This window comes from Astatotilapia calliptera, chromosome 16 (genome assembly GCF_900246225.1).
Source record: "Astatotilapia calliptera chromosome 16, fAstCal1.2, whole genome shotgun sequence".
NCBI classification, from domain to species: Eukaryota; Metazoa; Chordata; class Actinopteri; order Cichliformes; family Cichlidae; genus Astatotilapia; species Astatotilapia calliptera.
This window is the reverse complement of record NC_039317.1, coordinates 33,853,310-33,879,607: the sequence shown is the minus strand read 5'-3', so window position 1 is coordinate 33,879,607 and position 26,298 is coordinate 33,853,310. Positions and strand designations below refer to the sequence as shown.

General features: G+C 44.2%; 1 protein-coding gene across 6 annotated transcripts in view; it reads left to right on the top strand.

Annotated features, from left to right (window-relative positions):
• Positions 1–26,298, top strand: part of myo1b (myosin IB) — a 55,733-nt gene that overhangs the window by 3,410 nt on the left and 26,025 nt on the right. For all 6 annotated transcript variants that reach the window (XM_026145208.1, XM_026145214.1, XM_026145211.1 and 3 more), the window contains exons 2-6: positions 4,378–4,524; positions 9,333–9,448; positions 22,091–22,185; positions 24,298–24,402; positions 25,865–25,911. In XM_026145208.1, the coding sequence (XP_026000993.1) occupies positions 4,399–4,524; positions 9,333–9,448; positions 22,091–22,185; positions 24,298–24,402; positions 25,865–25,911 (489 nt within the window). In that variant the 5' untranslated portion in view covers positions 4,378–4,398. The remainder of the gene's footprint in view (positions 1–4,377; positions 4,525–9,332; positions 9,449–22,090; positions 22,186–24,297; positions 24,403–25,864; positions 25,912–26,298) is intronic.

Here is a 26,298-nt window from a genome sequence, read left to right as displayed (position 1 = left end):
TTTAAGCTGTGTGAGCGTATTGTCTCATTAATAAACGAGCTGAGCTTCCAAGCTTACAGATGGTTCGTTGGGAAGTTTGGAAGCTGTGCAAGCTGCACAGACTTATTTAAATAACTTTAAGTACAACAGAAAGAAAATTTCAGTGGGGCTGAGATCACAGCAAATGAATGCAAAAACCCAATTTCAGGAAGTCTCTCGTGGTATTACCAGAACTTTGGCTGCTTGTGTCATGAACATGTAAAGCCCCATTGCTCATAAGAAGAAGCTGACTCCTCCAGTTCTCAGGGTTTGTGGAGTAAACATTGTGTAATACTTTGTCATCTTGATTTCCAGATACTGCCTGCTTCTTGCCTGACTGAACGTCCTCATGTCTGCCTGCACTTTGGGCTGTATTGTAAATAAAGAACAGCATTTGTGTGTGTGCTGCAGGTTCATGTTGGACCTGGATTGTGCGTTCGGAGCTAATGGGGTCACATTTGTGTGAGATCTCCTGTTTATCATCTAGTGTAAGGTTCAGTTTCAGCGTCTGTGCTGTCACAGCGGCTCTGGGCCGTCGGCGTGCCGAGCTTTCCTCACACAGATCTGCACCTGGAGTGTTGGGGACCCAGGAATTCCAGTTCAGTTTCCAGGCAGCTGCTTGTGTTGAGCTCCTGTAACCCTTGCTGCGTTGTCCTGCCCTGCTCTCTGGCACGGCCCCATGCCACGCTGCTGCTCCATTAGGGAGGGCTTTAATCTGCATCAGCGGCAGCAGCGTGCCATGTTGTGACTTTTCTGTGACAAAGCTGGACTGATCTGCGGGAAATTTTACAGAGTATTATGCTGCATAATGGATGTTTATTATCATCTGTTCAATGCCACTATATTCCCAAACAACTGCTCCAAAGGCAGCGTCACGAGACCCGTGTCTGCGATTATATCAGAGGCCACAATGCAGAGCCTAATTGGTCGACTGTCCTGGAAATACTGACATTTTCAAAACCGTTACAGGTTTCTCAGCAGCGAGTTCACTGGCTCCGCTGTGTCTCCAGCGTTGTCACTATTTGTGTTGTGCAGGCCTGTGAGTGCCTGCACGGCTGTTGACCTTTGTTTGGACTCGTTTTTCTCTCTGAAGGGCAGAAAGAACATCAGGACCTGTAAATATTAAATGTACTTCTAATGGTGATTTTTGTATTCGTGTTTCCCCCATAGCGTGATCTGACTGAGAAATCTAGGTCAATGTCAGAGGCACAAAGTAGAGCACATCTCATATTATTGCTGCGACATGCATCCATTACTATCAGATCTCAGATGATAAAATCTCTCACGTGTTTTATTTTTCTGTACAGACACTTTGCTCCTTCTTAATGCAGCACTTTAATCTGATGGACTCGTAGATGAAATTCTGATTTAGAAATTAATTCTGAGAGTTGTGTCAGAGGCGGCCCGGAGTCGTGGGTGTGCTCTATCTGCTCCGCACATCAAGCTTCATGCTGCGTTAACAAGCAGGGGTTAAGGCAGTGCCGCTGGATGGCTTTGAGTCTGCAGCACGTCACCGACAGCTGATGATGAGTCATGAAACATCGCCGCCCCGAGAAGTTTTAGTAAAAAGTGGTTATTAGGCTTCAATTAGCAAATCACTCAAAGTCCTCGTGTTACATCTGCAGTAACGTCCTCGCTGAGCTCCAACCGTGGGAGACTTTAAGTTTTGATGTTTTTGGTGTAATATGCCAAATTGAAATGTGTAATCACAGCCACGTGCTGCACACAGGCGCTGTGCCAGTGTGAGCGCGCTCAGTAAAGGTGACTGTGAGATACAGCCTTGCATCGCTGATCTAGATTTGAGATGAATGACAGCTAAACCATACCATTTGATGCATTTGATGCTTAAACATGCAAAATTCAAAAAGCACCAGAGAGAGAGAGAGAGTGACAAAGCCGGGCACTACTAATCTGGTTACTCCGAGGAAATTGGCAGAGGTTAATACGAGGTCATTCAGGTTTAGGCTGATTAAATCAGTGTGTTTATATCAACCACAATTTTAAAAAACTTCTTTTCTTTTTTGCCCTTTATCTGTGACAAACCACAAAAGTCAGTGTTTTTCGTGTTTATCAGTATAGATGATATAAGTTTTATCCCCCATTTCTCTCCCACACGGCAGTAAGGATAATCCCAGGAGTTTAATCAAAGCCGTCAGGTTTTCTCTCATTCTCCCTCTCTTGGATGTAGTACAACATTTAGCAGCAGGCAGCAATTCCCATTAATGGGATTTTTGTCACAGGCTGCCTGGAAGCTACTTCTAAATGTGGGGTAGTGGGTTATCAGCCGAGGATGTCCAAGATGCAGACAGATGCCACATTTTTGGCACTCGGGCAGCTTTATCTCCCAGGTCAACACGAGGCGTCAGAATCTGCTTTTGCTCAGAACGAATAAGCTCCCTGCTTTAAACACTCGTGTTTAGTAGCAGACTTTCAGTGTGGCGTGGCTTTGCACTCGCTGCCATGACCGACCGGGCAATCAGTTTGCAGTAGATGAGTATTTAACTGGTTTGGTGTAATTGGTTTGACTAATATTGATTGTTGCAGGCTAGTACAAAATCCCCGATGCTCTGGATGCTCAGTAATTACAGAGGAGCTATTAGGTGTTTTGTAAACTTTGGTTTATTTACACGTGCAGGCTTTAGGAAGTCTGCTCCTCTCTGAAATGTGGAAATGATCCAAAATGATATTTATTGATTTGCAGCAGAGCGGCTGCATTATAAAGTCCTACACATAAGCAGCATATGGGCTGAGATCACAGAACAACTGACTGCTGTTTTTCATGCCTCCAAAGAATTTTGCAACTGTTTCAAATGTAAGTAATTATATTTTTAAAGTGCGCTGCAAACCACTCGAGCAGCTGGTCGACTCGAGCCATCACTGGGGCTGCTTTGGCACGAGGCCATCAGGCCAAGAGGAAGTAACCTACTTATGAAATATATATACTTAAGTAATCACATATTTCTCCCCTTACTGGAGCCTGCTAAACCGAGATGGGGTTGATGACATCATTAGAGGCATTTCAAATGTCTTGGTTTCCTAAATAATTTTTCATCCATCATCGTTTTTTTTCTTTTCAGTCTTTAGAAGTTGTCTCCGTGCTGAGTGTGAGAGCGAGTGCTGCTGGAAACAGACTCCTGCCTGCTGCTAAGAACTGGGCAGCTTCTTTATGGGCCAATAATAGTGTGCCCTGCGGGGGAACACAAGCCAGGGAAAAAGTGAAATAGAAGTCTCCAGTTTTTTCCAGAAAGTCGTGCTGTTCTTACGCTGCAGCTAAAAGTCGGTTTGACAGCTGAAAAATCTTTTTTTCCTTTTTTGGTGAAATATCCGCCCCTTCCTTTTCCGCACCTCCAACAGTTTCCAGTCACGTATCGGATCCACGGTTGAAGATGCGTCTGTGTCCGTGAGGCACGACGATATTGTTTCTGTGTTTTGAGTGTCAGACGTCGCCTCGTTTTCGGGCTGCTTCTGATTGCCACCCACGACGGTTCATTCATTCCCAATGCTGTCTAAAACATCACAGTGCATTATGCCCCTGTCATATTTTCATTTGCTTCAGAGCACGATCCGTTCTGACTATTCAGAAAGAGACGTCTGTCCTACCGGCGAACAATAGACGACTGCATGGCCTCATCTATTGGTCTTGTGTGGGCAGTCTGTCACAACAGCAGACATTAGGTTTTTGGTGCAGCAAAGCCCTGAATGCATCCCAGGCCCCTCTTTTATCTCCAGCCCTATGGCGTTGGGATTACTCTCCCAAAGGAGACTGGACTGAAAACTGCCAGCCGCAGCACAGTCTTTGTCACAGCCGGGACTCTTTTCCAGCCGAATATTATATCACAGCAAGCAAAGCAGCACAGGAGAAAAGTACAATTCTCCAGTGGAGTTCATGGGACTCGTACGAAACCCCGAAACAGGAGGAGACTCCAGCTGAGCAGACACCCACAAGTCAGGGGCAAAGTTGCTTAGTTATGTAAGTTTCTATGGGACATTCTCGCATGCCACAGGGGAGAAGGAGACCTATTAGCCAATCAAAAGGCCCCGCTCCGCCTCTGGAGGCAAACTCTTGCCTTCCACACATGTGTACCCCTGCACTGAGTTTATTTACATTGGCTAAGTTTAGGACTGTTTGTTTTCTAACGAGAGGACGCCTCTGACGAGTTTGCTGGAACGTGATGCACACAAAGACAAAAAAAAGGATCTGATAGGAGACACAAGGCTGATGCATTCTGTGCTTTTTCTTCCATATAAAACATGCAGTTCTGTGCTTCATGCACACTTTGGCCCACCAGGATTCCTCCAGAGCCTTCCCCTTTTTCTAAATGAGTCTCTAATGTATGTTTCCTTCTTATATCCTTGCAGGGGGGGACGACTACAGCCAAGATGGAGGTGAAGACGTCACTTCTAGACAATATGATTGGGGTCGGCGACATGGTCCTCCTGGAGCCCCTCTCTGAGGACTCCTTCCTTGGCAACCTGAAGAAGCGCTTTGACCACAGTGAGATCTATGTAAGTCTGCTGCTTCCTACATTAACAAGGCTTAATAACACTGACTTCAGATAACGTGGAGAAAAAGACGGGCTCGGTAGCAGAGCAACAACACTGCTTCACTCTCTCGCTCTGAACGCTACAGAAGGCTTCTCCTAGGAAATGCACAGATACTTTTCATAACTCTATTGTTCCTCCCATGCTTCACTTATTTCAGTGTTGGCTATACAATCAATAAATCAAATCACGGAGGAATGTAGTCGGTGCCCTCAAATGAGGCATGAAATCCAGAGCTTAGGAGGAAGGAAGGCCCGGCAGTCTAGCTGACGACTTATCTGTAGAAGAAGGGGATTGTTGAAGTGTATCCACCGTATCAGACAATTGGGCTTTATGTTGTGGCAGCGATTCTTCTGCTTTGTAGGATGGCGGCCATGTTCAGTGTGAAGAATATGTCTGGTTATTCTCAATGCTCTTCTTCAGCTCTGTCAGTGGTGAAGAAGTTGGAAGTTCCCTGTTTTGTTTGTTTGTTTGTTTGTTTTCTTCATATTCGTTCCCCTGCATACAAACACCAAAGTGTTACTGTGAACACGGAGCTGTGAGGACGTCCTGGGTAAATGCACGGTACTGCCTCACGCTGATAAGCTGAGGATCTGTTGCTGTTTCTTTGTTTTCTTCCCTCTGCTATTCATCATTAACATTGTATTCCCAGGAGACGTCGCTTAGTTCGACTTTGATTAGATGTTGTGCACTTTTTGAAAGTAAATGGGATTTTACTACCTGTGTGTAACACTGAGCTGTGACACCATGAGTGCAGTTAGCTCAGGGCTGGGCAACAAGGCCTCGAGGGCCGGTGTGCTGCAACTTTTAGATCTCACCCTGGGTCAGCACACCTGAATCACACGATTAGTTCATTACCAGCCTCTGGAGAACTTCAGGACATGTTGAGGAGGTCATTTAGCCATTTAAATCAGCTGTGTTGGATCAAGGACACATCTAAAACCTGCAGGACACCGGCCCTCGAGGCCTGGAGTTGGACATCCCTGAGTTGGCTGGCTGTAAAACTAAAGAGCCATGAAGAGAAACTCAAACCTGAGATGAATGAAGAAAGGAATGACCGGCTGTCATTAAGTTACTTAATGTGAAAAGTAGTGAGTTACATCTCGAGTTATGTATTCCTCTCACACTCCAAGGAAGAAAAAATAGAATTCAGCTAAAAGTGAAGATTGGAAACCGTTAAAGTTCAGTAGATATCGCTGCCACCCTAACCTTTAAATGCTTTGTCCACTAATCGTCCTTCTTCTGCAAAATAATTAGATTCAAAAAGTTACTGTGATTTTTGTGATCTGAAGATGAAGCCTTTGTGGTGACATTTTGAAACCATAAACTCAGGTTTTCCCTGTGTGGTGCTCAGAGATGGGCAGTAACGCGTTACTGTAATCTGATTACTTTTTAAAGTAACGAGTAAAGTAAGGGATTACTATTGCAAAAACGGTAATTAGATTACCGTTACTTTCCCGTAGGAACGCTGCATTACTGCGTTACTAAAACCGTGATTTTTTTGCGAGAATGTCTCATGACAGTGACGTAAGCGAGTGCGACGTTCGTGACAACAGCTGTGTGCAGATCAACAGTGAATCATATATCGAGTGCAGAGAGAGTATGAGCGTGCAGCGTTTAAAGCGTGGAAGTACTGACCTTACTTTGAGTTTGATTCCATAAAAAGTGACAAAAACATTAGTGTCCGCTGTGCGTGGGAAGAAAACTTCTTTTTACAGCGAAAAAACCCCTAAACTTCCAACAAGCACCGAGTAGCTATGACGTAATGGGAAACTCACAGAGAAACTCGCGGATTCTTCCACTGACCGCAGCACACCTGCACCAGGGTAAACCTCCGCCTGCCCCACTCCTGCTTTACAGGTGAAAATAGAGCAACAGGACCGCTGAGTCTTTGACTTTATTTATTTTCTGCTGTGTTTTACTTGCATCTATTTGAAAGACTGAGTGTAAACACACAAAATATTTTATTTTATGTGCTGGAATGTGTAGAAAATAGGTTTACATGTTAAACTAACTTCTTCCAGTCAGAGAATGTTGCATATAATTTCATTTTTGCTTGATGCATAAAGTTAAAAGATTAAAACTAATAAAACAAGTTTTAAAAAGAGACTTTTCCATTTGATTACATTTTGTATGATGATGATGCAGAAAAAGTAGAATTGGGCTGAAAGATCTATCACTTTATCACCTACTCAGGGTGTAAATCGTGTTTTTAAAAAGTAACTAAGTAATTAATTACTTTTGAAAATAAGTAATCAGTAAAGTAACGGGATTACTTTTTTGGGAAAGTAATCAGTAATTAGTTACTGATTACTTTTTTCAAGTAACTTGACCAACACTGGTGGTGCTTACCTAAATGATGTGGCTACAGTAGTTAAACCCACTTCATATATGCAATATTAGATGCAAATAAAAATAGACTGTTTATGGAAAGGTAAATCACATAGCCCTAAATCTGCTAAAGCTGCACCTCAAGAGCGATGACCAGGAGAAGCACTAAAACCTGTACTTACCCAATAAATCTGCGGTGTGCAGTCCTTGCTTGCAAATGTATTTTCCCTCATGTGGCATCATTCCTTACAAACGGGCCCATCCCCCACACCAAACTATCATATGACAGCTCATAGCAGAAGAAACATGGCTTTGTCTTTCAGAGGGACAGCACATCATGCGTCTGTAACTGGAAAAATGTCCCTGTTATTGTGTGGCTCAGAGGAACCATGAAGACTTTCATACACAATAACTTGATTAGATGTGATGGCGTCTTTTCCTTGCGTGTGGATTTATTGATAAAGAAATTCATACAGTGTCTTGACTGTGCACACATCCTACTTTCTTCATCTCATGAACAACACCAAAGTATATAAATGTAAAAAATATGCAGGCATGCAGATTGGAGCAGGGATCGAACCACCAACCCTCCGATCGCCTCCTGAGCTACAGCCACGCCTAGAAAGTAGAAACCCCGTGATCGTTAAGACGAATCTGAAAAAGCCTGCGAGTTCCAGTTTACGTAATGGATCGATGTGGTTATAAACCTGACCTGCGAACGCCGGGCCTGCGTCGTTCTGCATTTCTGCATCGCAGCTCGGCTTTGAAAAGGATCGTCAGAGACATCAAAAGATGCAGGAAGATGTGCTACCAACTGAAAATCACCACGGGCTCAGGTACGACGGTAATCAGGAGGTACAGAGCAAACTGCTGTCCCACTAATCAGAGCTGCATTTTTCATCCTTCTGAAAAGACGCTACAGATGGTGAGCTACCCACACAATCGAGCTCTGAAAATCAGCCTCGGCACAGGCGTCGTTAGAGGAAATCACGGTTTCTGTGACAGCTCATGCAGTGTGAAGGACATTGCATAACATAAAAGAATCACATCTTGCTTGATCTTTGGCACAAACATACAAGATAAAACTTTTCCAAAAGCCCACAAAAAGAAACCGGATGTGCAGCATGCCGTGTTCAGTCAGATGTGAAAGAGATGGAGGTCCAGTATGTTGGCCAGTACTCCCACTTGTAGAAATGGAGGAGGGAGTGTTATGCTAAGGGGATATAGTTGGGGACATGACGACTCCCAGTCTCCAGAAGGCTGACTGAGGATTTCAGCGTGACAACGTTAAAGAAACAAACTGTTGCCTGAAAGTAAAAAAGCATCTCCAGCAAAGTGCAGCTGCAAAAAAAAGGTTTTCAGGTTTTCCAAAATAATGAAACAAAGCTTCATGTTGAGGAGCGTGAATGTCTTTGGCTTCATCGAGGTCTTAGTATTTATAAAAAGGAAACTACGTAGGAGCAGATGCCCTGCTGTTCATCCCGGGACAAACACAGCAGACACTGTGGGGTGATGGGAACTTTTAGTCCCATCAGTTCAAAGCTCTTCGTACATCTTCTGATGTGTGAGCTGAACCACGAGGAAGCATGAAGCTCCTCTCAAGTTGTGATTTATTTAATGACTTGAAAAGGCCGAGTGGGGGAAAAAGTTTCAGGTTTTTAATGCTTCTCTTTTTTGTGTGCGCGCGTGTTCTGCTTTTGCTCAGAACACGTGACTTTTTGTTTACATTTGCAGCTCTCGTTGCCTCTGTGCACATCCTCTGCACTCGTGCCGCCTCTGGTGTGTTATTGAACGAGAGGCAGTGGGAGGCTGCGGTGCTGCCACAGGGAAGGCCGTGCTCCGCTCTCGTCAGAGTGGCTTATGCAACAGCCATTACCATAGAGAGCAGAGAAAATGTTTCAGGTTGATGCTTGAAAGGTTCTGTTTGCCGTGTAGGAGGATGATGATGGAGATGATAGCCGGTTGCGTTCGCTTTGAGACATTTCTGATGAGTGTGATTTGTTGGACTTGTTTGGATGTTACATGAATTTGTTCCATTTGATATAAAACACTGATTTTCTTTGATTTAATAAAAATGACTGAGGTTGGATGTTCTTGCATTTTCCTTTGATATCAGCTGACTGATGTTTTTGTAATATCAGAGCAGGAAGTTTGTCTCATCTGGACTTTGTCCCGGCAGCTGTTCCAGGCTTGTTTTGTATGGCAGCGTTGGGCACTAAAGCTAAATGACTCTGCTCAGCCCACAAACGTGTTTTTCTCCTTGTTTTCACACATCACGAGCTTTCATTAAGAATACCTGTCTGAGAAACGCTGACATTAGCAGAATTCCCGTCCCTTTGATTCAGAGACTGCCCGTCTGCACGGCGGCGTTAAGCTGTGCAGACTGAGAAAGTAACCTGTGGATTGGTGCTAATGCTTTCTGTCTCTCCTTCTCCCTTCAGACATACATTGGCAGCGTGGTGATCTCCATGAACCCTTACAGGTCCCTGCCCATCTACACACCAGAGAAAGTAGAAGAGTATCGCAACAGGAACTTCTACGAATTAAGCCCACACATGTGAGTCCAGCTCTAAGGTCCTCTTCACACCCGGCGAGCGTATAAATGTAAATTAAAGAGAGTGAGGTTAGATTTGGTTTGGAAAAAGGACTTTTTTGAGGCTTTGTTAGCCTTGATGTGGTGAGAAGAAACTGTCATCTGTCTCTTGAAGATGGGGTATTGAGAAGCTCTTTGCAGATTATCGGTTTGGACCCAGTGACTAATGCATTGGGATGGATGGAGGAGGTGGGGGTGCTGAGATCAGAGGGACCCTAACTAGTGTATGGGGAGTGTTGGCCATTCAGTGCCGTGGCATGCCATCTGTCCGCTGGCAACATTAAGTCAGCACTGCTGCGACTGTGCCAAGACAAAACAAAGCTCGGCACTCGTCAATTAGCCCGCTGTGTCTCTGGGCTGCGGCAGAAGCCCTCAGAGACTCCGACTGGAGGAGCGAGAGTGCTCTCGTCCCAGAGCAGACATACTCCCTGCAGACAAAAGCAAACTCTTTGGCTTTACTTTACAGCCGGAGCCGACACGACACAGTTTCAAGCTGCTTTCCCCCCTCCTGTTCGCTGGTCAGTGCCTGTCACGTCTCTCTCCTCTCACCGCACACAAAGAGGCTCAAGAAATCCTGCTGTCGATTTTTGTCTTTAACATTTTCATCATTGAATTCCACTTTGACTGCCGTTCAACCCCTTTATGATAAACGTTCCCCTGTATCCTTCTGTCATTATTTTGAAGGATGTTAAAGATGGAAATCATCAGAGCCGCGAGTCTCACGGTCAAACTGTGAAAGTAGCCAGAAATGTAAATGGCCAGCATGATTATCAGAGCATTACAAACAACAACACTGATTTTTGGCAGCGTGCAAGATTTTCAAAATAATCTCTTAACTGCATTTCCACTGGATCATTTAGGTCGTCGCACAGGGCTGAACAGCAGACCGTTTGCACTGCTAATATGAACTGAAAGGGTTTATTGCTGTAAAAAGACAGCCGTGCATGTTTGAGAAAAATGCATGGTTTCAACTCATCTTCCTGAAACTTTGAAAACTGGAACAATGAATAGAAGCCTGCGACTCTGTACAGGTCAAAAGGTTCATGGTAAATTAAAAAATGTGCGATATGCAGCAGGCAGAAGCCCCAGAAACAGGCTCTGCTACAAGCTTTTCTTTTCATGCTCTGCAAAAAGCATCAAAGCGTGCATCCCTGCAGAGGGAGCAAGAATAATACAACGTATGGATAATTGCTCACTAAAGATCATGGCCTCTTTAATGGGACAGACTCTTTAAGAAGAGCTCAAAGGCAGGTTATGTCAACATGCTTCATAAATTGATGTTAATCCTCGAGTCGGACCATCTGGACTCGGCTTTGCAGCACAGCATCGATCTCCTGTAATATTAAACCCTCAGTGTGGTCACATGCGTCCGCCCGGGCGACCAGCACTTGACAGAAATTTTACAAAATGTATGTAAATGTACTAAAACCTCAGGAGGTCAGTTTGAGTCATGCGATGCGTGTGGCTTCGTTCACTTCTTTCCATCTTGCAGCTGAATGTTTCCCATACTGACATTAGTTTTTTCCCCTTTTACACACAGAAAAGATGAAAAACGTGCTCGCTGCAGCTGGATAGCTGTGGTTTACAAATTCATTTGAATGTTGTTATTTGAATAGATTTGACTTGACTGGTATTCAAAGCAGAGCAGTGTTTCACAAACACAAAGGAAATCATCCTCAGTCACAGGAGTCGCCTTTTTGTTTTTAAAGAGCTGACGACACACTCGGCACGCCGCGTCCACTCAGTCTGCTCCTGGGTTGTTTTTGTATTTATTGTTTTTAAGCGTCGATCGGGACTCTGCTGTGATGTAGCCGTGCAGGCGAGGCCAGAGCGGAGCAGGAGAAATCAGCCAGTATGAGCGTGCATCATAATTTGCTTTGTTTCGTTTTTCCTTCTCGAATGCACAATATTTATGGACTCTAGAGAACCGAGTGTCCGGCTAATATTTTTAGATTAAAGATGACTCTCGGTTCTCTGCAGCGTTTCCAATTTTAAAACACAAGTTCCTGTTTTTGGTAACTCATTTAGCCTCTGCAGGAATATTAGCACACTGACTGGGCGGGTCTGACGTCCTTCAGTGTTGAGCTTTAATTAAGCTAACTACAGGGGGCTGTATAATCGTCCTCTTCTCATCTCTGATCCTCATTAGACACTTGATACGGTATAAAGTCAGAAGCTCAGAACAGACAAGGTCGCAGTTCTTTGGAGGCCCCAAAGATCCAGAAGCACGAAGCTGCATTAAACACAAATGGATGGCATCATGCCGTGGTCACTTCTGGCTCCTCGATGGCTGATGCTGAAGTAGTTGTTGCAGTTACACAATGATGCGTATAAATGGCAGTTCCCTCGATGCTGGTGCGTTTGGGCGATGGTGGAAGATGTGCGACTTCAGGTGATTCAGGACAATTACGGATTTTGTAAAACTCGTTACTATTGGTTAGTGCTGTTGTGTTGTTGTTGCCTCACTGTGTGTATACCGGGTGTGTGTTTGCTGTAAGAGTAAGTTACATCGATGGCGTGCAGGTGGAAACGTATTTCGCACCTGCTCCTTTGGTCCCCAGACAAATTGTGATGTGTGTACATCAGCTGGAGGCAGACCTGCAGCTGGTCCCCTATCTGTAATGTTGTAAGTAGGCTAATTGACTGTTGAGCTCCCATCTTAATTATAATTATTACGAATAAACAGTGGCTGATGCCAGGCCAGAGAGCCGTGCAGTACATATTGATCAGTTTAGGAGAACCCGCGCAGCAGTTATCGAGCAGCCTGCAGTCTGATTCACGACCTGCACATTGCTCTGGAAGATTTTACAATATCCAGAGATGCTTTTGAATATGTATGCCTGTAAATTCTGCCCATGATGGCTCGTAACACCTTTTAATACTGAAGTTTAGGGGACTGTAAGTCTTTTTTGCTTTTTCCATTTTTCCTCTCTCTGTTCATAAAAATGGCTGAACGCAAGCCCGGATGGAGATTTCGTTCGTAGTTCTGCGGAGCTGCACGGCCACACCCGTCTGCATGAATCTGTCCGCTCTTCTGTCTGCTGTCCAATTAAGTAAAATGCTCCCTGCCCAGATGAGGCACCTAATGATTAACTGGCAGGTGTTTTCCTCCTTTCAAAACACAGGCAGCCCATTAGAGATGAACTAATCAGTGGGCTTTCTTCACGCGCAGCAGCATGCAGATGGCCTGCAGTCCTGTATTGTCTGCCCCTTGCCACTTAGCCAGTCACAGATTGAGGCGTTTGCATGTGTGCATACGTTTCTGTGTATATGCACACACCTCTTTGGAAACTCTGAACAAACTCTGTCCTTGTCGTGTCCGGAAGTCCACATGTGGGCGCCGAGGTCGGGCGTAATGAGGTGAAACCTCGTGGATCAGCGTAGTCGGGTTACAGTTGTGTTTAAGCTTGGAGTTAACATTAAAGTCAGTGTCCTCTCTGAAGCCACCATTACTGTGTGCTGACAGTCAAGACAAGGATCACATTTTCCTAATGTTTAATAAAGTTTTGACTGAAGCGCTGACCACAGAGCTTCATCACCATGGTGTGCATCAGCACTTCCAGCTGTCACGTCTGTGTCTTGACGTCAGTATTAAGATCTGTCTCAGCATGAGGCGCTCAAAAGTTAATCAAAACAATAAAGGAATACAATTACACTTCAAGTAGAGTTGTTTGATTTGAGCTTTGCTCTTCATTATTATTATTTTCCCACTGGTCCAGGTCCAGTCATATTAAGCATAATGTGAAGGACCTGCAGCATCTGTTAGAAGCACTGGTGACATAAATCATTGTTATTACACTTTTAATAGAAAGACTTGTGCTCACGAGGTCAAAGGTTGGGTATCACGTGTAAACTAACTGTACTTCCTGTCTGATAACAGTCATATATCAGATCTCTCAATGCGACCCTATGTAATGTTTAATTACACTACGTATAACGTGTTAACCCTTCTCCACGAGTTTACAACTGTTTCATCCTTCTCACAGATTTCAGCTTTCACTTCCTTTTTTCACTCTGATCCAGAAATTTTCAGCTTCTGCTAGTATTTTATTTATTTTGAACAAGATATGGTTGGAAGAAATAAAGTTTACTCACTGGATGTGGACTTCAGAGTCATTTACTGCAGGATGATATCACACCTGTGCTATCTAACACTAACCAAAAGGCAATATGTGGATTTATGCATGTTATAAATTATATGAAATAAGGACACAGTACATATTATTGGATATTTGCACAGCTCGAGCTGTTGGGTAACAAACGAGTCACATGGACTGTTCTGGTGTTATAATACTGTGTTCAAGGACGCCTTGGTAAGTTGCACCTCAGAACCTGCATGTAGGTGGATTTAAGTGGGCACTTGTTGAAATGGCACTTTGACTCAGGTGGGCAGCGTGAGTCCTCTCCAGCATGTGTGTTGGCGTAATGGTGAGACGATAGAAAACGTGTGTGTGTTCCTTTTTCCACCCACCTCATCAACCCAAGAATAAAATGCAAATGTGTTCAACTGGATAATGCAAGAATTTCTAATCAGTTGCTGCATATTCGTGCATGCAGGCAGTACTCTGGCTGCTTATATCATTAGAAAAATGCAGTACAGTGTACACACACTGATTAGGAGCCTGTAGAGCTTAAGCAGCCCATCAGGTTGAAACTGAAAAAATGGCTAATAAATGCAGAATAAACGAATTATTTTTCGGACGTCATGACGGTAATAACCTCCCGTTGCCCCTGAGGAGAGCAGTCCCTTACATCCTGCTTCTTGCTCACGTTGGGCCCCTGTTGCTTGTTACTGAACGTACAAACCGTGAGATGAAAAACGTGTCTGTGTTAAGTATGATCGTGCTGGTTTTGACTCTTGATTTGTGCTGTAATTCTACATGAGCAGTTTTCATCTTTTTGATGCCATGAGACTAAAAACCCTGCTGTCAGTGTTTAATTTAGAAAGCTTTAGATTTTCCCCGTCTTCAAAGACGATACGTTTACCTGCCAATAGTTTAACACGATACAGATTAAACACTGCTGCGGCTGATAGTTATTGCTTCGGCGAGCATATATTTTTTAAATGGATTTGCTCTGTGTGTCAGCGTCCAAATCCATTGTAAACTCTGCCTATTCATAGTCAGAACAATGGGTGCAGCTTTTATCTGTGTACACAGCTTGCATAACAAAATATGTGAGGCATACCGAAACGCAGGCAAATAGATAAGACTCGTATTAGCTGCGTGCAATATTGTTCCAGCGTCCAACCTTATATCTCCGACAATAATAAGATTTATTTATATTATTGTGTGCTGAAGAGCCTCAATAGAAGCGAGCACACACCGCATGCTTTAATTAATTTTTTGCAGGTGCTCAGTAAGTATTATCTGCCCCGAACAACACACAGACACACAAAGTAAACTCTCACAAACTGATGTCTTATTAACTGTCACACATAATAATCTCACTAAGACTGAGAGTAATAACAAACTGGTTTATGTGTTATTATGAGGCAGATCATTTATTTACATTTTGATATAACAACGACGTACATTATTATATAAACTCGTATTTCTAAGGCTACGTCCACACCAGCCCGGACAGATTTGAAAACGGCGTTTCCTTCCGAAAGCGCGCCGCGTCCACACTAGTGTTTTCGGTCTTTTTCACACAGTTGTGCGTCCACTTTGAAACGGCTGAAAACATTACGTTCCAGTCCTGCGCATGCGTGAAGCGCAAGAAGATTCGACCTGCCTCATTTCCGTCTGCCGCTTATTTACTTTCCGGCTCTTTGAAACGTTGCAGCAAAATGTGGAGGAAAAGCAGCGAGTTTTTTTTAAATGGACTCACAATGAGGTGGAGTTGTTGCTGCGAGTAACACAAAAGTACAAAGTTGCAAAAGCGAGTGAGAATTAAAGAATTTGAAGAAAAGCTCTCAGGAGCGCGTGCAGGCTGATATTCATCTTTAATAGAGCTGTCAAACAAAACAGCTGCTGTGTAACGCCCTCCGCTGTCTTTGTTTAATTAGTCACATGACTGCATCACATGACTAACATGTGTCATCATTTTAGAAAGTCTCCATTTTTGCTGTCCACACTGCGATGTATGTATGTATGTATGTATGTATGCGCTTTTGAGAGTGTTTTGAAAACGCCGTCTCAGCGTGGACGGGAGAAAAAGTTTTCAATCGAAAACGCATTAGTGTGGGCGTGGCCCAAATCTGTCTGTGAGCTGTGAGTTATTACTGCCAGTCACACTTGACAGACCCAAAGAGCCTGACCCCAGGCCCCAAAGGTCGAGCTGATGGCGTTACATGGAGAGATGTAGGGATGATTATCAGGGCCAAGCTTGATTTTTGCATGGATTGTAGACCTTGGACATTGGAATTAATTTATTGAGAACAAAGGTTGCATATTAAGCAAATGACTATGAATAGGAACATTTTATTATTGAGATTGACACCAGTGTATTATGTAACCTTGCTGTATTATGTAACCTTGCTATGACACCTTGCGGCGTCATAGCAAGTAACAAAGTAGACGTGTTATTAGAGCACACAGACTCAAGAGAAGCAATTTTGTCGTGTTGTGTCCAACAAATCGAGATTTGAAATGACTTTGGGAAACCATCAACAATGCAGCTTTTGGGTGAAGAAGAGAGGGAACATCTGGCCTGCTGTCAGCTCCCGGTTCAAAAGCCCGCGTCCATGATGGCACGACATTAGCGACTTGCACATATGCTGTATGATAAACAAGTTTTGCAGCATATGCTGCCGTCCAGATAATGTTGCTTTCAAAGCAGCCTTGCTTATCTTAGTATTCTACCTTTATTACAACAGCATGGCCAGGTAGCAAGAGTCTCTGTGATAAACCGGCCGACCTGCAGTCCTAGTCTGTCGCCCACTGAAACAAAATAAATGAACACGTTTATCTCAGTACCAGCAGCCACGTACTTAAATACTGAGATTTGTTTTGCATTTAAAGGCCTCTGAGCCTGTAGTGACCAGGAGCCCTGAAGAGAGGAAGTCCTCAAACCTGACTGGACGGCGCTTTCGAAGCTATAAAAAGCTGTTTCCATCATGCTGTCTGCAGCTCGGCACATGTGGCCATCTTTTACACAATTGTTACTTTCAAGGTTCTTTTGCTTTCCTTAAAATTTTCCTTTGCATAAATTCTCATGACACCATTCAAACCTTTTATTATAGATTTGAATATGTGTGTGTGCATGAAAAATATGTATTAAAGCATATTCACAAAAGCCTGATGCCAGAGATTGATAAAATTCTTTGCTTGAATGCGTCTTTGAGGATGTTTGCTACCTTGCTCAACCTGCTGATTTCCTGCTTTCTCACTGATCGCATACACAGCTCGGACTGGTGTTTTCCTCGGCTCTGGAACACTAAATTGCTGTGTGGTAAAATAAATTAAAGCTGTAGATCCTTTCAAAGTTTGATGTATGGGTGGATGGTATCAATGAGCAATTTAGCCAAGGTCTTAGACGACCTAGTGTTGAATAAATTATAGAGCTGTGGCAGCTGTGCTTAACTATGAACTTTCAATTTAGTAAGTTATAGGTGTTCCTTATTGCACGCTGCACATTTCGAATCCTCCTTTGATTATGAGACAGTAGTCATATTCTTCTTCTTTGTTAGATGCTCGTCCTGTGAGCTGATCTTTTCCTTACCACCTGTTTTACAGAACAGCATTGTTTTACTTGGTGTGCAGATGGTGCACATCTGTTAGGATCAAGATCTTTTGTGTGCATGTGCGTATCCGCTCTCTTGCCCACCCACACCACAAGGTTAAACTCTCCAAGCATGTGCCACTGAATTTGCGCGTCCCTGTGTTTCTTGCAGCACTCACCCACTCTTCCACCTGGCCGTACAGCGTCAGGAAAGAGTTGTTTCCTTGGCTTCTTCTTTGGAGCGCGGCGGATTTCCTGTAGAGGAGCCAGGTCACGCTGAGATCACAGGCTACTGTGCTGCCCCCTCCTATGCATGAAAACGAGTAACAATAACTACCACTGCAGGGCAAGATATGAAACGATTTTTTGGAAAATGACTTCGCAAATGTGCAAAAGGCGGCACGATGACACGGCTAAGAGCCCCTGAGTAAGATGATCATTAATTGGGGACAGCCTTTTATCTTCCAGTAGCTGGGTGGGCTCCAGGCCATACATTACAGCTTCATCACCATCTATCCTGACATTAAAGTATGTTCAGTCTCTCCTCAAAGTACTCCACCCTTGAAATTCAGGTCACCAACCTCCTGTGCTACCAGAGGCTGGTGGTAAAAGAACTGAAGGCACTATTTTCTGCTGCTTACCTCATGCCAGTGTGGCTTTGTGTTCACCGCTGCCACGTGCACGTCCAAATTACAGCCTGCAGGCAGATGTCTAGGGGAGGTGCCAAGCAGCGCTTACAGCCCAAGGCCTGATCCCAGCCTAACCCCCATCTCCACACACTGATCAGGGAGGCCTCTGGGGGGTTTTTAGTCCTCACTCTCTGTTTTCTCTCTCAAGGTCTTGATGCTTCATCACTTCACAACTCTAATTGCTGTTTAGACTCATTTCCCAGCTTTATGTTGCTCTCTTATTTGTAAATACGCACATTTTTATTTATTTTTTGTCCATTTAATAAAAATACAGAATAATTATTATCACAAACTGTAAGTTGAGACAAATTACTGGTGATTAAATGTTTTATTTCTTCAATTTTAAGATGCAAATCTTGTGAAGGTTTGGGTGTGGCTTGTTTCTGCTGACCTCTATTCATATTATAATTACGAATATGAATAGCAAGTGTGTGTGTGGGTCTCTGTCTCTCACTGGGACAAATCCGTGGCAAAAGACCCCCACTCTCCTATTTTACGCCCCCTGCCCTCTCCTGGTACACTCGCCCCTTCCCCCGGGCCCACAGGCTTCCTCTGGGGGGGATAATTGTGTGATGGTTTGCTCATTGTCAGGATCAGGTCAGGCAACAGGAGTGTTTTCACAAAGCAGACATCTGCTGTGCTCTGCTGCCGTTTTCAGCAGTGACGTAATGTCCTGTGGCAGGTCTCGTCCATGCAACCCCGTTGGATTGGTTGTACAGGAGAGGGCAGGGGGGTGGGCTGTGATCAGAGCTTGTGGGGGTGGGGATTGAATTAGAGGCTTATACTTGGGGACAGAAAAAAATAATGCTGCTAGCTGGAAGTTGGTTTCAGTTCCCTGCAAAAACGTAACATTCACGGTTAATTTCACACTCAGTGTTTCTGACCTGGAGGATGCGTGGAAATAAATCCACGGGACGACGAAGTGTAACCTTCAGATATGACTATATCTATAAACCTGTTTTGGCTTCCTGTTAAATCCAGAATTCAAAATCCTGCTCCTCACATACAAGGTCTTAAATAATCAGGCCCCATCTTATCTTAATGCCCTTGTAGTACCATATCACCCTATTAGAGAGGGGAGAGGGAGGGGAAACAGGAGGACAAAGGAGGGGGGAACAACTAAGCTGTAGTGCCTCTTCACCTCACTGTGCAATACCTTTTGTGCAATACTTTTGTAAATAGTCAACGGTGCAATAGACTCAATACTTGAAATGTGCAATTCACTTGTATTTTTATTTTTATTCCTATTTATTCTATTTATCCCCTTCGTATATTTTATTTATATTGTCTCTGTATTTATATATATGTGTGTGTGTATAACTCTGTAACTTCTGTCGGTGCTGTGCTTTTTTGGAAATCGAATTTCCCAGAGGAACCCACCCGAGGGATTAATAAAGTTCTATCTAATCTTATCTTATCTTATCTTATTAGAGCACTTCACTCTCGCTCTGCAGGCCTACTTGTTGTTCCTAGAGTATTTAAAAGTAGAATGGGAGGCAGAGCCTTCAGTTTTCAGGCCCCTCTTCTGTGGAACCAGCTTCCAGTTTGGATTCAGGAGACAGACACTATCTCTACTTTCAAGATTAGGCTTCAAACTTTCCTTTTTGCTAAAGCATATAGTTAGGGCTGGACCAGGTGACCCTGAATCCTCCCTTAGTTATGCTGCAATAGATGTAGGCTGCTGGGGATTCCCATGATGCACTGGGTGTTTTTGTTATTAATCTCTGTCTCTCTTCCACAGCATGTCTTTATCCTGTCTTCCTTCTCTCTCCCCAACCAATCGCAGCAGATGGCCCCGCCCCTCCCTGAGCCTGGTTCTGCTGGAGGTTTCTTCCTGTTAAAAGGGAGTTTTTCCTTCCCACTGTCGCCAAAGTGCTGGGTATTTCTCTGTATGTGTTATTGTAGGGTCTACAGTAAAGCACTGTGAGGCGACTGTTGTTGTGATTTTACGCTGTATAAATGAAATTGAATTGGCAAACTGTTGTCCTGGATGCCTACAGCACATCTGGGTTATTATTTATTAGCCATATTTACAGGACTCCAGGGTAAATAAATGGACTGAATGGGAGTTTAACTGGAATCCTGTTCTTTGGTGTGGTATGGTTTCTCTGGGTTCCTTCATATTAGTTCACAATTATATTTACTACTCACACCAGCCTGTCAGTCGGAGAAATGCTGCCCTAGTATAGCCCATTACCTTATGGATTGTTTGCGGGCCTGCACTGGGGGCTGTTAAAGGAGAGGCCTGGCAGCAGGGCCGAATGAGGTCTGATCCAAATCAATGTGTGATGGTGCAGAACCTTGAGCTCCATTAGCCCGCCTGAGCTTTAACTTCATATTGTGGTCTGGAATACATTCACTAGGCTGTCTATCTCTGGCACTCTCTCTGTCATGGCTTCCTACTAGCAATCAACTTCTTTACAAATCAGGGGTCAGTGTTAGTTCAGTGTGTGATTGCACGCTTTAAAGTTCGGCTCCGTGCAGCCCCGGCCTCACTAATGCATTCGCTGCTTCACCCAAAATTAGATTTAGGCAGGAGTTTCATTTTCCACGTCTTGGTGGATTTCTGAAAGCTGGAGCAGGAATTACAGAATGATGCCGGACAGCCTTTGCACAAACTCGAATGATGACACTTCCTTTAGAAATCGCTTTGAACCTAATTTAACTGGTTTTAAAGCCAGATGGTTGGAGCTCATTTTGATGTGCAGAGTACTTGAATCTGACAACAGCATTGCCTCTACAAATAAATGTAACCTCAGCAAGCGTTCAGAGTTCAGACCCAGTGCCCAATGGTAGTGCTGCGTGTCAGCATCCGTGAATGTCACATTCCTCCCTGCGTTCACGTCGGGTGCACTTTGTGCATATAAATTCTTGATTTGGGATATTACCGAGACCTGGGACTTTTTGAGTGTTCCCACCCTCCAGGCAGGAATAAGAGCAAATTAGACGCTGGGGAGAGGCCGTTTCTGAAGCATTCCTCCAAAATGACCTAGAGCTATGTTTACCCTTTACTCAATGTGAAATGTAAAACTTAAAGATGTTGATCTTTGCTTGATACTCGAAAAGCTGGGAGATTAAGACCTTGATGCTTTCAATGTTATCAGAACTAAGAGAGTCTTGTTGTATCTGTAGAGATCTTGGGGACTCTCGGGGTCACGTGAGCAGCGAGGTCGTCTGTTTGAAATGAGCTTAAGACAAAATTTGTGTTATCCCAGTTTCTTTCCAGTGACACCCCCACAATACATCAGCCTTTACTTAATCCTGCCGGAGCTCATAATGGAGGTCTTAGATGATCCGATATTGCAAATCCACTCTATCTTTTCCTGCACACACACACACACACACACACACACACACACACACACACACACACACACACACACACACACACTGCTTTGGACCAAATTCCTGAATCAAGCCAAAGTACGGGCCGGAACAGCTGATTTGCCGTCTCGTGTCCTGTTGGAGGAGAAAGTTGGACGCAGCTCTTGCCGCGCTGTGAACGACTGTTTGCCAAATGGAAGCTGTAAAAAGTTGTTGTCGCAGGCGTCTCCTTAGCGCTCTGTCTTTGTGGGAATATCGTGTCAGAATTATAGACCATTTTGCCACAAGAGATAAAAAGCTGTCACTGCGATATGGCCCTCGTACATCCACACCCTGATCTCAGACCATCACAGGGGATTTCCTGCATTAAGAGAACAAATAATGTATTGTTGTGGAACTGAGTGGGGGCGAAACTGTAGTTTCACTTTTCCTTTGTGTTGTTGTCCCAGAATGTAAGACGTAGGTTTTTTTTTAACCTTTGTATCATTAATTATCCACCCAGGTCGGTTTCACGTAGACTGCTTTCATTATTCGGGGACCTCTTGAGGTTTTATTAAAGCAGGCAGATTCCTAAAAATGCATTTTATATGTAAAGGTTTCAATATGTGTATAAATATACAACAAATCAGAGTCGCTGTGACATCATTTTAATAATTAAGTTTTGTCAGAGCCAAATCCCGAGGACAGGCCAGCCAAATAAAGCTGCAGCTCACTGCACGTCTGTGCATGTCCAAGATGTCCCGATCCAAGCCAGTGATCCCACGTGCTGGTGATTAGTGTAGACGCCATGCAGCCTGGCACATAAGCGTGCAGCGTGTGTGAACGACCTCTAACTGCCCTCACCCACAAAATGTCAGAGAATATACGTGAACAGCAGTTAGCTGTGTGCAAATGTAACGTGGAGGCTTTCGGGTTTGTGCTTTTGCAGCTACGCTTTGGCAGACGAGGCCTACCGCTCGCTGAGGGACCAGGACAAGGACCAGTGCATTCTCATCACAGGGGAGAGCGGAGCTGGGAAAACTGGTAAATGCTCAGTTTTTTTTGTTGTGTCATAACTTCAGAGCAGGTAACGGGATCACCTCACCACACTGAACGAACACCTTCAATCAGGCTCTAACAGAGTGTCTAACACTTCATGTGCTCAGCGGTTCTTTGTTTTAAATGTAGTCATAACTTGTAAAGAAGCCGATAAGGGCTGTGGGATGTAATCCTCCATAAAAAGGGAGCTGATGTCAGTTTTGTTTTGAGAACATCGTGTTGGGACATGAAACTAGATAATGACTCTGCTCACATAAAGTCATGGCGGTAGACATATTACAGCAGCAAACACACGGCTGTGGTTTCCTCATATTTGTGAAATTATGTATATTCAGAGCCAGTCAGTCACATTCACACTGTTATGAACACTTAAAGGCTGGACTTTCCATCAGACTGAAGCTTTTTTCCATATTGTGTGGTTTTTATGATGGTGTATCCATGTTCTGGAGCAGTTTCACATACTGTACAGAAACACAAGAGGATGGTATTTCCTGTGCTGTGTCACAGGTAACAGCAGTATGCATCTGACTGCGTGTTGGCTCTGGGAGTGCTGCTGCAGCTCAGTGCAGCTGCAGACATTCATTCATACTTTGAGTTCAAACTCTGACCTGTTCGCACGGCCAACGTTGTCCCGAAGAACGTTCTGGCTCGGTGAGACGTGGCAGCAGCCCGAGTAAGCTGTACAAAATCCCTACATGCATTTATAAGGCTGTGCAAAACAACCTTAATGACCTCAGACTGTTATGTTTTCATTTTTCTAAAGCTGTACTTTATTTGTCGTATTTTTTGAGGGCTTTTCAGACCTCTCCATCATCCTACATCACCCCCTAAAAATCTGAATACACTGAACACCACATGTTTAAGCAACAAGTTGCATTATTAATAAAGCTAAGAAGTTCCAGCATATCAATACATTTCCTTTGTGTAACCTGCTTTCAAACTCTTGCTATGCTGATCTCTGACAGGAGCTCCGATTTCCCAGCAGAACTTTGCCTGCAGCCTTTGTCAGCACTGTGTAGGAATATATATTATCCATAACCAGGATTATTTCTCGGTGATGCATCAGTGGCGTCCACCACGGGGGGCACAGTGCAGTCAGACCGGCCGTGTTCTGTTCTGTAGGATGCACCAGGCTTTATTCCAACTCCAAACCTCTCCTGGTTGTTGGAGGGAAAAGAAAAAACGACTCCGAGGAGCCGTTTCTGCAGCCAAGTCGGAGATAAATTTGGATTTCGGTAATCTCATCAGCCCCGAAGCTCTGCAGTGAAACGAGGCCATCAAAACCAACCCTATCGATATGGGTCATTGACATTAAAGTGTGATAGGGGTTTCTTTTTTCAGGCTCTCTCTGACTGTGGCTTCTATAAAGGGGATTCCATCTCAGTGTGCAGGAGACATAACAGTTTTTATTGTCTGCAGACGGAGTACGTTTACTTTCCTAACCTGAGAGATAACAACGTGAGGATTAAAGTCCTCAGCTTGTAACTCAGAAAAGTTTTTTCCTACGTTTAGATAAAAGTGCGTGTCCCGAGCTGTTTGCCAGACTAATCAGGAATCTGTACCGACGACTGCTCTGAAGGTCTTTCCTGTCCTTGCCTGGCACGCCGCACGCATCGCCGGTTCTGGGTCACCGTCCGCTCTCTGGTCAGGAGAGACGATCCTGATGCCAGCCGTCGTCCGACGAGGCTTGTCGCTTGTTCAGACAGGACATGTAGCTTTTTGAGCCAAGCAGAGAATTATTTTTGGGGAAACGTGTCTTAGTTGCAGCACGCTGTGCTGGAGCATTTTTAAATCACTTTCAGCTCCACAGAAAGTTTTATTCCCGTGCTTTCCCCTGGCTTTCAGTGTAATCATAGTATGAATGATGATAATGTGATGCAATTCTGGTCACCGTGTAATTTAACAAAGCAAGTCTTTATAACGGGACCTCCTCCTCTGCTCTGCACCCTAACGAACGGTCCACACCCTGCTCTGATGGCTGTCGGGGGGGATGATGTAAGGGGGATTTTTATAGGGGATGGTGAAACAGGTCGACATCTCTGCACTTGTCCCTCAGTCATGTGAATCACATTATATTTATCTGTGTGTGTGTTTCAGAGGCCAGTAAGCTGGTAATGTCGTATGTGGCAGCGGTGTGTGGGAAGGGCCACGAGGTGAATAAGGTCAAGGAACAGCTGCTGCAGTCCAATCCCGTGCTGGAGGGTGAGTGAAGATGCCCAAGCTGCGTCCCAATTCAGGAGCTGGGTTGTCTGAAGTTCACGTTTGGAGGGTGGATGTGTGTTGAGGGGTTGCCAGAGCTGCTCTAATTCAAGAGATCTTCAAAGTGCAGCTGAGAAAAGCGGCTTTCTTTACTCGGCGTTTAGGAAACGAGAAGACTGTGCAGGATATTTGCAGCCCGACTGTAAATGCACTGCAAACCGCTGCATGAGAGCGTTTAATGATGGTCTTTGATATTTTGGCTTGATTTCCAAATGCACAATACACCAAAACAAAAATGCAAATGCTCCTGGCAGTTAGTCACACAACCTACAAAACATTTCTTTTAGCTAGCTTAGCTAATCTGTAAACACAGATGATTATATAACCATGGAAATGTAATCACAGGCAAGTTAACTCATCCGCAAAATAACTTTAGGGATCTTATAAATACTGTGTAATACACTTTTTTATTTTCTTAGCTAAACGGGACGCTACACACACACACACACACACTCATTCCCACAGCTCAGTTCTGGCACACAAACAGCTGTATTTTAATTGGGGGCAGTGGACAGGAAATGCCCATGAATGATGAAGCTGTATGCCCGGGTTGCTGCAGAAAACCCCGCACATCTGCAAGAGTTTAGCTCACATCAGTCTAATTGCCCTAACACTGAGAAGGGGGAAAGGGAACAGAGTCACGCTTAACACGACGGATCCGTCACGCTCGCGCTCTGCGACACGATACGCGTTGGTTTCGTTCTTTGTCGCCCTCGGTTTCTTTTCATTTACGTCTCTTTATCTTCCTCCAGCCCTCTCCTTCCCCGTCCTCCTCTCCCTCTGGCTGCCATTGTGCCAGACTAGCAGCCCACACATTCACAGCAACCGCTGACTTAAATGCACATTAATCAGCTGTTATCAGCAATTAAGCAGTTATGCTAATAGCGCTGTGATGCGTGACACGTTAATGGCATCTTTATGTAGAAATGTGGTGTGAAGCCAATGGAAAGGTCGTAGCAGGGAGATGTTCTGAAAGGCCTGATTGTGCACGAAACACAAAGTTGTTTGTGTCAAAAATGAATATTTAATGAACCCTTTAGTTACGTTTATTTACAAGCAGGAGCCCGCATTGAAGCACTTTTTGAACGTGGCGTGACATCAAGGTTCAGCCCGCCCTAAGCCTGCAAAGCCCTGGTGCTTTGCTTAATCCACCCAGAATTATGGGGCCTCATCAGTACAAATGGCTTTGACATCCAGGCCATGTATGATTGACAGCTAGCTGGACTCGGGCACGAGGTTAGGGATCATTATGAAGGTTTTGAATATTCTTAATGGCCTCTCTGCAATGCATCGGCGGTAACTTTACTCTGAGGTTATTTGCACAAGCTTTGCATTATTTGTAAAGCTTTCTGAATCCATTAGTTTAATTATTTGTGTCTGATTTTTCTTTTTTTCCTCTCTTCAGCTTTTGGAAATGCCAAAACTGTAAGAAATGACAACTCTTCCAGATTTGTAAGTATGCAGGACGAGCTTCTGTGGTTTGGAAAAATGATCTCGTGACACACATTCTTTTTCAGAAAGCTTTTGTTTCTTGAATACTTGGTGTGCATGTCCTGTGTGCTTATACTGTTTGTGTTTATGGCAACATTACTCCAGAACGTGTTTTCATGCATGTGAGGTAGTTTGACTATCATGCATGTGAATATGTTTTTTCAAATACAGGTGATATTTCTTGGTGTCCTCCCTGTGTTCCCATGTAATCTGAGACCCTGGATCTTCCCAGTAGACGGGTCCACACGCCCCCTCAGTCTGAGCAGGCTTTGCACATTTGATATAGTACATGTGCACATGCCTCAGGAAATGCTCTTTACATAAAGCGAGCAGGACGAGGCCTTTCAC